This window comes from Lampetra planeri, unplaced genomic scaffold (genome assembly GCF_965212315.1).
Source record: "Lampetra planeri unplaced genomic scaffold, kcLamPlan1.2.h2 scaffold_1027, whole genome shotgun sequence".
NCBI lineage: Eukaryota > Metazoa > Chordata > Hyperoartia > Petromyzontiformes > Petromyzontidae > Lampetra > Lampetra planeri.
In genome coordinates this window covers 7,159-19,636 of record NW_027613736.1, presented here as the reverse complement: position 1 = coordinate 19,636, position 12,478 = coordinate 7,159, and the positions used below count along the sequence as shown (strand labels likewise).

The window sequence follows — 12,478 nt, the reverse complement described above, 5'->3', positions numbered from 1 at the left end:
CTACTCAAAGGTCCAGACCTCCAGACTGTGGATGGTGAAGTCCTGCTGGTCGGAGAGCGGCTGGTTGTTGAAGGTGGCACATTTGGTGGTGGAGCCTCTGTACAGCTCGGCGTCCAACCACAGACCCAAATGACCACTGCAGAGGAATCAGGGGCATTGGGAAGACAAAACAGAATGACGGCTGTGAAAACGACACATTCATGTCCCTAGGTGAATGATAATAGTCATAATATTAACCAACAGCACCGGTACGTACCCACCCCCCTCCCATCTGCAGAGAGTCAGTGTTGCCTTTCACAAAGTAAGAATTCTCCCCTGTCCAGCGGTGCACCTGAAAACAGGAAGTCAGTTTTCCTTGCTCACAGTGTTATTAAAACATGTAATGTGTTAAAACCAGTTTTGCACAAACCTTGATCTCTGGACAGAAGCTATAGAGGAACGTTTCTCCTGTGCCATAGCAGTGTTCACTCACTCTGAAGGGATGAGTCGAAAATGCACCAAATACCTGCAATACAAGTCACGATCCACCTTTAGATTGACTTCAATTTTCTACAAACAAAAAGTCATTACATTATACTTTAAATACCAATAGCCAACCAGAGCACGCCTTAAAATTCTACAAAAGTGAACCTTGTGGCCCATGTCTTTGATAACCAGCAGCACTGGACCGTCCACATCGGCCAGGTTCCTGTACAGCGTCTTGAGGCTGGTGCCGTGTTTCACGGTGCTGTAGGCCAGTCTCCATGGGTAACCCTGGACGCGAGCCGGCAGCCGACAGGCAAGCTGGCAGGCCATCAGACCAGAACGCTAATTAGCCCACAAACTGGAGCATTTCTTTGTGAGTTTTACGGCTGGTCGGGATGGTTAATGTACCTTCTCGACGTGAGTGTCCTGCAGCAGATTGCTGGGGTCGCTCATGACGGGCAGTCCATCCAAAGAGAAGTCACCGTCACAGCTGCCCCAAACTCTGACGACGCTTGGCCTCATCGACCGTGATAATCTGGGTGCAAAGCAAGTACATCAGCGAGTGAGCAGTGGAAGATAGACCATCATCATCATCATCATCATCATCTCTGGAGCAGACATTTGAAAGACCATGATATCAAACTGCTGTCAGTGTTTTTTGTTTTGTTTTACTTCAAGCGATAGCGACTGAAAGGGAGCGGCTCTTGCTACAGCACTAACTCCAACAAGATAAGAATAATTTTCCGCTCAGTTTTTTTATGTCAAAAATCGTATACTGGATGAATTTTGAATTTGCTCAGCTGACGTGAACTTTCCGCTCTGACATCTGTTATTCTGGGTTTTCTTTCTTTACTTCAGGTGACAGCCCCCAAAAGTGAGAGGATCTTATTACCGCTAACTTTTTTATAACTTTTTTTTTTGGATGGTTCTGGTTCATTTTTGAGGAATTTCAGTGCCACCTACAGCCCTGGAGTATGAACTACAGCTTGTTAAGTCGCTTCCAGTGGATCTACTGTATTTGGAAACATTCTTCATCTGGTGCCAAGGAAAACAGAGGAAAAAAATGTTTTGGTACGTGTGGACATAGCCTAAGAAGTATCACTTGGGAGCAGTAGTGATGATATCAATCCAGGTTTACAGCCAACTCTGAATCTCACCTCCCAGCTGCAAGACGCAGGGTCACTGAAAAAGTTGTCGATCATATTCAGCTCATCTTTCTCCACCACGACAAAGCCCTGCTCTCTAGCCTCTTTTTCCATAAACATCGGGAGACCACTGAACAAAAAATGCGTACAAATGGTCCACTCTGGAACACACAAACAACAAGGTACGTTAGTGGACAAACAATGCTTCACTCACTCTTTTCAAAGACTTCATTTATCAGTTTGCTCCCGTTACGGGTCGCGGTTGCGCTGGAGCCGAGCGGGCGAACGGCGGGGTACACCCTGGACGAGTCACCAGCTCATCGCGGGGGGCGGGGGGGGGTTCAGACAGCTTTTGGGTGATTATTCCTTTCCTGCAGCTTTCATAGAAAAGATGCGCGTAGCTGGAATTTCAGTATCCAACATCATCTCACCTTTCTTGTGGAACTGCAAACCAGTACTCCGGCTGCTTTCCCAACCCCCCTAAAGTGTGTTGCAGGGCTAGAGGTCATCCTCGTGGCAAAGGAACTTCCTCATTGGCTTTCCCACTTTGAAGCAGAGGAACATAGGTGGGTTTTTTACTCTTCTCCTCTGAAGAACAAAGCATATCTAAGGAGAGAAAACGAGTTTACTTCACTTTCTTCATACGACTCCTGAACACCACCCGCAAGATCTGACAAGTGTGATGGTTCAACCACCGACATCAGTGTTACATGGACATGAAACATACAGCTTAAGACAGATAAAGGTCTTCTGACCCTCGATTGGAGCTTGAATCCTCTCCATCAGCCATGACTTTCACCTCTGCCTCGTAGGATTGTTTCTGTCTGTCCTCCTCACTGAGTTCAACAGCCTTTGTCGGTACGTTTGGGCTTTGTCTCTCAGGACAGGAGTCTCCACAAACCGCTGAAGCCTTGTCCAGGCTCAACTTCCTGTGTCGGTCCTGTACAGTGCTGAGTCTTTTATCATCGACACCCGTTTAGCAGCTCTTCTGTCCCTTTGGATTCGATGTCTTTTATTTCAGTGACATCCTGGACTGAGGGTTTGACATGCGAGTCACCCTGTTTTTTCAGTCTCTGAGGACGACTGGATCGACTCTGCGTCTTCTATGGAGCTGTTCTGAGCTAAACCCTCATCCTCTTCATCATCTGGCTTCCCTGTAGCTTGACATATAGACTTGTCCTGGAAGTCTCCTCTGCTAGGGCAGTTTGGTCCTTGGAGGTCTTGCTGGTCCCTGCTGACAACGCTGGGTGTTTTGGAGGAAGTGTCCTCTGTCTTCTCCATGCTCACATTCAGGGTGGGCTCCAGTTCAGTGAATCCTTCATCTGACGGCGTCTTCTCGGTCTGCTCCCCTTCTCTGCCATCTGGGATTAGAAAAAGAATCCATCCATTTGACCCCAATATCATGTTCTGATTGTTATTTGATTGGTTTCTAAAATGTCCATTTTTTTTTTTAACTCGATACCTGGCAGGTGCAAAAAACAACCCATCACATCACACACCTTGTTACACCTTACCTGTTTCTGACATGGCCGATTCAATGTCGTCCAACATGATGGGTTGCTTTGGACCCAGTGCCTCATAGCGGCTAAAGGGGTTTAGGTCCTGCTCTGATGGGAGCTGTTCCCACTCGCCTGGCCTGTACACAGGACAACAGATCCTGGGGGTAGGTCTCTGCAGGGTCATGAGGTGGGGGTGACCACACACACCGCACCGCAAATGAGGATGGAAACAAAAAGGGGGAGGGGGGGGGAAACAAATGAAAAAAAGAAAAAAGGTACCACAGAAATGATACATGATCAAAAAAACTTGAAAACAAATGTGATGTAAAATACGACCCCGATCTAAAACAGAACAAATAATGAAAGTAGCATAACCTCTAAATGAAAGAAAAAACGCTCCATGAATACGGATTCATTGACTGAGACCTACAGAATGATCTGGCTGTAAGTATCATGTTGTCTTCAGAGTGTCAAAGACACGGTGCTAAGCTAACTCAAGGTTCCTTCTTATGAGCCATCAGCTTCAGATCTAAATCTGTAAAATTTATCATGTGCATAAAGTTTAGGGGACACACAATGAACCGAAAGGAGAAAGGAGGGTTGGAAGGATGGTTGCCAAAGCAGGAAAACAACAGAGGCAAGGTGGTGGGAATCTCTTACGATGGTAGGACATCTTTGAGCTTCATACGGGACACCGTCATCGTACAACGCAAACGGAAACCACCTCTTCCATGGGGCAGATGAGACCGTAGTCCTCACAACCGTGCTCAATGACCAGGGGGTCAGACTTGTGGGGGGTCAAACATGATGTTGTTGGGCGTCACAATGAGTACACCTCCCACCACTCCCTGAAGAGCACACATGGTGTTGGATGAAGATGTCAACAAGGATGACGACCAACTGAAGTCAACGACTGAACCAGTTGTGTTCAGTGTTGAGTTCATTCCATCAAAGCTCCCCACCATTCCATCAGTGAAGTATTTGCAGCTCATCTTGATGAATTTGACTGTTGCTGGGCTCTCATCCTCGGAATGTGGTGAAAGCTCACGCTGGATCGACCTCATTGACCGACAGCTTGGAACGCCATCCTATAGGACGATGCAGCCACATCAGATAACCAGTTAGATTTACATTTGCTGCTCAATGTTTATGTCAGAGAAGAGCAAACACTGAAACATTGTTTACCAGGTAATATATGCACAATCTCCAGTTCACACTTACACGTGACGCCTTCTCAGTGGAACCATTTGTAAGGGATGGAGACGTTCCATCTGTTTCTGACTGGGTCAATTCTGGGACAAACAGCTTCTGTAACCACATTGGACAGACAATGGTCAGCTCGTCCTAACGTGGAGAATGATGCTGGATGATGAGACAATGTTCTCACCTGACCAGGATAGACACTGTGTGAGAAGAGTTTGTTCAGTTGGACCAGCTTGTTTGGGGTGATGTTAAACGTGAGTGCAATGCTGTTCAGGGTATCAGTCGGCCCCACCTGCAAACGGATATATCAGCTGCATGAAATGTGTTCCTGAAAAACATATACGCAACCATGCCGATAATAAGTCAGTACCAGCTTATTAAAATGGGATTTGCTTACAATGAACTCCACTGTACCAGGCGGGCCTTTTTTCTCCCCTCTTGCCGGATTGTTACTCTTACAGCCATCATCTGGATACGAAAGAGAAAAAAAAATTGAAAATAGAATTTTTCAGTAAATATTCAGAGCCAATAAAAGATGGCATTTTATCTGGAAATGACAACATTTTTATTATTATTAGAATTATTATTAATAAAAAAAAACATTTCTTTGTATTGCATCTTTCATACACACATCTTTCATGCAGCTCAAAGTTCAACATAAATGAGCATAAATAAGCTTTGTGTCAAAAATATTTTAAGAACTGGTTTCCCTGATGTCTGGTGTGTTCCACAGCTTTGGACCGTAACAAACAAACGGTGTATCTCCAACTCTTTTAGTGGATTTGCATGTAACTTCCAGTAAACCAGCAGTCGAACATGTGAACCGTGTGGGCAAACATTGATGGAGGGAGTTAGTGACAGATCTTGGTCCTCTACCATTTAGAGCTTTAAAAATTAGTAAGAGGACTTTGAAGTCAATTCTAAATTTGACTGGAAGCCAGAACAGAGCAGACAAAACTGGAGTGATGTGTTCTCTCCTCTTAGTTCTCATTAGCAGCTGAGCTGCAGAAACTTTTACCAAAAAGAATGGCAAGTCTACACTGTAGAGTTGGACCTCTGGTGGTCTGACCAGGTACTACGCTATTTAAACCCCCTCCTGAACATAGGAGCTTGAGACCACCCATGCCCGCAGCAGTCCTGTTTTCAAGTGAATGGTTGCAAAGTTTCTAGAATATGCTTGAACATACATGACAACACCATCTCATGATTGCTGTAGACTGCAACTTGACTGTGAGAGTTATAGGTTTCATGATTTGAGTAAAACATTAAACAAGCACAGGGACAGAGAACCCTGTACATAAACTATAGTTAACTGCCTTTTGATTCAGTACCAGTGGTTCTTTAGCCGTCATCTAAACACTGAGGCAATTATCGCTTGACACTATTCAACCCTTTTTGCAGGCCGACAAAGTGTCAAAGTGCATTTTTCTCTTGCCAAGCACGCACAGACTATTAGCACCCCCACTCGGTGACCCCTTTTATTTCTCTGCTTCTCCAGCTGTCTCTGCTCTGAACTCTGCCTTGAACACCAGACTCATTTCATTTCTAAACAAAATGGGACTAATTTACTAGTATTTCTCTGGCCTGTGTCTAGCAGTACATCCAGACACATGTTCTAGTTAAAAGCACAGAGTCAGTACTTTTCTTGCTAGTCCAAACCTGATTTACCGCATCATGACAAATTGATACACACTACATAATTTTTTAGCAACCATCAAAAATATCAATTTGAAAGAGTTAGATTTATACAACTGCAAACGGCAGCACACCCATACTATCATCCAATTAACAAAAATCATAATGTAGAATCCACAAATGACCCTAGAGAGAAGTAGTTGTGGGTTATATTTTGTATGTTATATTGATTTACCAGTAAATTGGACTGGCTTAGAGTTTTTGGCCCCAGATATTTGGTCCATATTCTACAACTTTCTAATTAAGTCTATGTGTGTGTGATGTGTTGTTGTGATTTGAGTTTGTTTCTTTTTTTTTTTTTAATAGATCTAATTAATTGTGTGTTGAATGATGAACACTGTTTAAGGGTTTACTTTTTAACCTTTGTGTGCTCTTCTTCCAACTTTTCTTACACATGAAACACCTTATATTATTTCTCTTCATCTACTGAATTTTCCCTCAGGGAATCTCTGCAAAGAATTAATAAGGTTCTAACGCTGAAAATTAAATTAAGTAATTACATCTAAATGTGTGTGATGCGTGTTTGTACTGGTTTGACCTTTTTTTTTTGCTGAGCTTGCGAAATGTAACATTCTATTGTGATTTAAACACCTACAACAACCGTTGGTACAAGGGGTCATCAACTGTAGGTACAGTCCAGGAAGGTTATGCAACATCCTCTTAAAAAAAAAAAAAAGAAAAAGCAAAAAGGGATGACTCAACACAAAATGTGAGTAAAGGCAGATGATTAGTGTGTGGCATATAATTCAGGGAACAGTCAATGAAATAAAAACACAAGAAAACAATATTTAAACGCAATCTACCTTTAGTGCAACAGACAGGAAACCACTATTAAAATGTGGCCTGTATAGAATCAGACGCTGATCTGTTTCCTAAACATGATTTAAGCAAATTAAAACCCTATCCAGTTCCACAGATGAAATCTGTGAGGTGCTGTTGTACTGAGGATGCCATGTTTGTTCACCTCTGACAATTCAAACATAATATTTGTGCTTCAGCTGCAGGTGTTACCGGAGCCCCCCAGGTGTCTTGACTGTTGCTCTCTGTACGTCCGACTTCTTGTAGCGTTCGTTGTCATTTGGGTTGTCAGAACAGGAGATGACCACCGAGCTCTGTTCGTTTGCATTCTTCTCCGCTTGGCTCTGTTTCAGCTGTCTCCGCCTCTTCAGCCTGACAGGATGCGAAAATGAAAAACATTTCGGTGAACATTTGGAACAGAGTGCAATTTCTGCCAGTCGGGGTATAACAAAAAGACAGTTTGATGATGATAATTGTGGGTTATAACGGGAGTTCATTCTTTAAGAACCATTGCTGTATCTGATGTGACTCAAATACAAATCCTGGTGCACTCTGTAAAACGGCAAAACCCAAAGGAAGAAAATAGACTGAAAACTTGTTGGCCAAAGGTGAAATTAAATGTTCTGTTCTAATCACTGAGCTATCAAACTGTAACCAAAAGGGGGGGGGGGCATCAAGGAAGGAGTACTTCACACTAAATCAACACATAAGATAACCCTCACAGTGTCACAAACACAACTATGCAACAACGCTGTGAAACGTGTTTGATACATCACACTTTGTATTTGTGTGGCGAGTGGCATAGCTACTGTAATGACGACTTGCTGTTTTACCACCAAGTCCACCGTCCATACAGCTAACGTCTAATGGTGTAGTGCAGCCATATGAACTGACCAAGATGATTGACTTCAAACAGCTCTGTGACAGTCCATGTACTATGAACGACTCTCGACCCATCTGCAAAAACAAGGTTGTTCCTCCTCGTTATTGGCTCATGTCATCAAAACTTCCTTTGCAAGAGATTTTAGTGTTTGATTCTTTATTTCTGTACAAAGTAAGCACTCATTGAGTGTGATACGCTCTCTTAATTAGCTGTGTCAGTGGTAGATTCCTCTTTCTCAGTGTGTAGGAGAACGTCATGCTGTTAGGGGGGCGTTCACTGGATCATTAACAGTGCAGAGAGGGCACAGTGCTACAAATGCATGCTCAATGGGAAACTTTAACTACGTATGGGTATACTGCAAAGCATGACATCAAATCGATTTATCTAATGCTTCGGGGTAGTTTGAACGTACGCAGGCCTGAACAAAGAATAAGTCAGGAGAAACGAAAAGAGCAGCGAGTGTTCCAAGTGCTTTAATGGAAAGGGAGAGTGGGTCGATAAAACTGCAGACAGACACAGCTCATCCCTCTCCCACAGCCTCAGGCCACTCTCCCACTGACTGAGACGCTGAGCATTTGCTCAGGAATCTGCAGACAGATTCTCAACAACATCAGACATTACTCAGGAGGTATTTCCGCCCTCCTCCTTCCTTCACACCCCCAATTTTTACCGTGAGTCAATTCCAATCATAATTGCAAGGAAAAGGGACTTACAGTAATCAAAACGCAGAAAAAAAGCATGATACCACCTCCCCCAGGCAGAACATGGGGCCTCACTAACTAAAATGTTGGTACATCTAAGTCATAGTGTCTGTTCTAAGCTTAGTTTGCTTTGAACAATTAGTTCTATGCTGGTTTTAATTGTTAGTTTTAAATGTATTATTCAATATTGGAATAACATGATACAACATTATAGAGGCCAGGGCATACAATAAATACAAAACAAAAGAAGTAGTCACGCCCTGACTTGTCATTAGGGTCTTTTAGACAGAACATGCACAACTAAATCATGTTTATCTGCATTCATTATTCACTCAACTGAGCACCCTGCCAGCAGTGTGTGCGTGTAGTGAGAGGGAGGGGAGCTCTTTGTTCAGAACTTTCCAGTGTCTGTATATGCACCGTGACCATGGCAAGCCTCTTTCCACACATCACTGCTGCACAAGTCCAATTTGACATTCAGTACAAACTCAGTCAGCCCACAATGTGATCCATGATTCAGAAGAGGTGAGAATAAATGATGAGTTGCTAATTGTCCAGAGGCACATGGACCATGATGGAAAAACCTCACTTTGAACGTACTATTCATGACTGGTACAACTTTGTTTAATGACTTGTGACATGTGACCCTTTCGCTGTGGTATAAATCCAGGACATGTCTTCAGAATAATGTTTGGGTATGAAGAACTACACCATTTAATTGACTTTCTGATATTCATCATGCTCTCAGATATAATTTTGACCAAATTATATATAAAAAATGTAATTTCATTTAATTATATATAAAATTAGAATAATGTGTGATGCTTATAATTCAATGCAGTGCCTGAGATTGATGGTAAATATGTTAGTTTATTTAAGTGAGACCTACAAGTGAGCAATATACAATCAAAACTATACTAACGTTTCATACTAGTCGTGGTTTAACATACAATATGCTACCATGTCACATCAGCATACAGTCTGACAACTAATCACAAGCATCTAATTAGTATTAGGGGTATATAGTGATTAGCAGACACATTAGATAAGCAACATAGTGTAAATTTACTGTCATTAAATCAAAAATTCCTGTGATGATGCAAATGCCAGTGCTTGCAGGATTCAGCATGTCAGCCCCACTGAAAATATTGTGCAGGATTGAGCAGTTACCTTTGATTTGAGTGATGTTGATTCATGGCAGAACACAGCCCCATTGGGACTTGATGAATATATCATCAATATATCATCTATTTGTCGAAATGAAATGCAATAAACACAGATTCAATGCTTCCTTACCTGGCGAAATATCCTGGCTTTCTGTCTCTCTTTTCCATCAGGCCAGAGTCCCTAGACAAGCTCACCCATAAAAACTTTCCACCTACACCCATTCACTGTGTGCTAGACAGCAGACACGATTTAGAGAAGATCACACTGGGCTGTCACACTCGTTTCTGTTCCTGTAAAGAAAACACACACACACACACACACACATGCGGGTTTGGCAAGTTCACTGGATGTCTCAGTCAACAGCAGGAAGCCCATGTCGAAGCCCCACCAGCCTAAGTGAAGTGATGAAAGCCTCCTATAATATCAAGTTGTTCACTCTGATGACAATAGTTGGGCAACAGGATAAAAAAAAACACACCATTCTGGACAGCGATTTGTCGTAATTATGGTATTTGCATGACATCTTTGAACCCTGAAGGACATAAGATCACTTATCCCCCAAAAAGCCAAATGTACTATAATTTGATCACTCCATGAAAGGTTTCACAGGCGACCAAAGCAGTCACTGCTTAATACATCATTGGTCACGTGACGTTTTTCCACGTCAAACCGAGCTTTGAAGCTGTGGTTCACGGGATGTGCTGCTCCGACTTCGAAGCTTGTAAAAAAAAAAAAAAAAAAAAAAAATCCGTCAATTTTCATAATAGCTCGACGAATGCAGACTCCAAGCAGCCCAGACTGAATATGTGCCAATTCAACGAAAACGCAATGATACACGACAAGTGCACTTATCTACACCACTGGCTGAATACAATGTATTCTACAGGAGCAAGTCCTGGTGAATGCTGACATTACGGAATACAGAATTAATAGAATTGTTGGCGATTTAATGTAGTGATTTCTTTTTCAGTGCATGCACTATATAATAGGTCAATGACAACAATGACAGTAGCTGCAAGAAATGTCATCATTGTTTACCGGTGATAGACACACACACACACACACACACACACACACACACACACACACACACATACATACATATGTATATATCAGAATGCAATCGTGCTTAGGGCAGCAAAGTGGCTAGCAGCGGCCCCTGCAAGCCTCCATACGCATTTCACGAAAAAATGAATTACTTGACAACGCTTCGAAGCTTCGACACGGAAGCACATATCGCTGTTGTTATCTCGATTCTGACGGGTGTACGATAATTTCCCTCATAATAAGATAATTGTGAGTCTCTGGTACTGATAATCCTACATTTCCCACCTGGCAACACTGAATCTGGAACAGAAGCAGACAGCATCTGCTCATAGTTCACGCTGTCTTCGCTAAGTTTCATTGTGGAATGGTGCTCACAGAAAACAACAGGGAGCAGAAGGTATTAACATGACGCGGCTGCAATACTAGCTAGCTGTGCCGTAGCAGGATTAAAACGAATGTAAACGCCAGTCTCACAGCACACACCCAGAATTAGCCAACTGAGATTGATCCACACGTGTACTGAAGCTCTTACATAACGGGAAAACTACAATCGACGAAAATTGAAAAAAAAAAAAACGACCATACCACCACTGAGCTTCTACTTTAGTTTGCAGGACCTGGCTTCGTATTCTCATACATGAACCAAGCGCTTCTTCAAACGGCAACAATAAAACAGACAAGTACCCAACCAAGCTGTAGTTAAAAATCCGTGCAACCGCCTGGTTGAATAAACAGACCAAAGGTCCACTATCGCAGCTGATGCTAATGCCCTAAGCTAGCCAGTATGTTTACAAGACAATACAAACCTGGTGGGAATACTACGGAAATATCAGCCCATGCAGTCGACACCCCTCCCGATTCTAATAAGGTATATGAGCGTCTTGCAGTTTGCCATACCGGTAAAACTATACACTGGTGTACTAATGCGAATCCATGCGCCGTGTAACACACAAAACAGGTAGCTTAGCTAAAATTGCACTGGACATACCTTGCGCGCATCCTCCACCACAGCTGAATTGAAGCTCGTTGCTTCCGCCCTCTGGTGTCGTGTACGGGGTAAAGCACAACTAAACAACCCACTTAGCTCACCGATCTGCCTATGACATTCACTGGTGAGAGTCTTTTACGTCACTGAAGACAATTTTCCACAAGTCCCTGGTGGTCTAGTGGTTAGATTCGGCGCTCTCACCGCCGCGGCCCGGGTTCGATTCCCGGTCAGGGAACATCTTTTCTTTTTAAGACAAACAAGCTCAGTCTTGTGGAAGCATTGTCTCGGCGTAACATGGAAACACAGCTTTTTCATACTCGAATATTTTATACTGCTTGGTCATCTATAAATATATGAAATCCCCCGTCAGCAGTACCTTGTTGAGGGAGAGGTGAGGTGAGGTGAGGTTGATATATAGCCACTAGATGGCACTAAATTCCACACATTGTCTCATAAAACAGACAATATTCATGATATTCAAAGATATCACCCCCCCACACACACATCTACACACCTCAGAAAAACATGCATGAAAGTGTCAGTTTCACCACTTATATGCTCTACATATATCTATATAATTCAACTTGTATGTAATTATAATGTAAACCATCCACATTGGCTAATAAAATGTAGGTCTGTTTGAAATGAAGGTAAAAAAGAACAAAAGTGTGAACATGGGGCAGAGATGTTGGTAACATGCCCTCTGATTGAACAGTGTAAGAGTTAACCAGTTTCTGTCTATGTATCTTGGCAATTATTTTGACAGGCACTATCATTGTTAGAGAGGAGATAGTTGTCTAAGGGATCGCCATGGCGCCGGAATGTCCCTCCTTCAGCCTGTAACAGACTCTCACTACTACCCACCCCCTTGAATACACTTTTTGGAG

General features: G+C 42.8%; 1 protein-coding gene and 1 non-coding gene across 2 annotated transcripts; one reads left to right on the top strand and one right to left on the bottom strand.

The window, feature by feature from the left end:
- Positions 1-9,723, bottom strand: LOC144738498 (nuclear receptor coactivator 7-like). Its single transcript, XM_078621515.1, is given in 23 exon segments — positions 1-136; positions 261-331; positions 410-505; positions 631-783; positions 874-963; positions 965-1,000; positions 1,623-1,718; positions 1,720-1,771; positions 2,042-2,121; positions 2,124-2,186; positions 2,188-2,216; positions 2,366-2,400; positions 2,668-2,971; positions 3,125-3,246; positions 3,770-3,807; positions 3,810-3,905; positions 3,907-3,957; positions 4,072-4,197; positions 4,497-4,604; positions 4,710-4,780; positions 5,382-5,449; positions 7,019-7,177; positions 9,686-9,723. Coding segments are annotated over 23 exon segments (2,118 nt in total).
- A 2,032-nt stretch (positions 9,724-11,755) lies between these two features.
- On the top strand, positions 11,756-11,826 carry TRNAE-CUC (transfer RNA glutamic acid (anticodon CUC)). Its single transcript has one exon. It is a non-coding gene; the product is annotated as a tRNA-Glu (tRNA).
- The last annotated feature ends 652 nt before the right edge of the window (positions 11,827-12,478 follow it).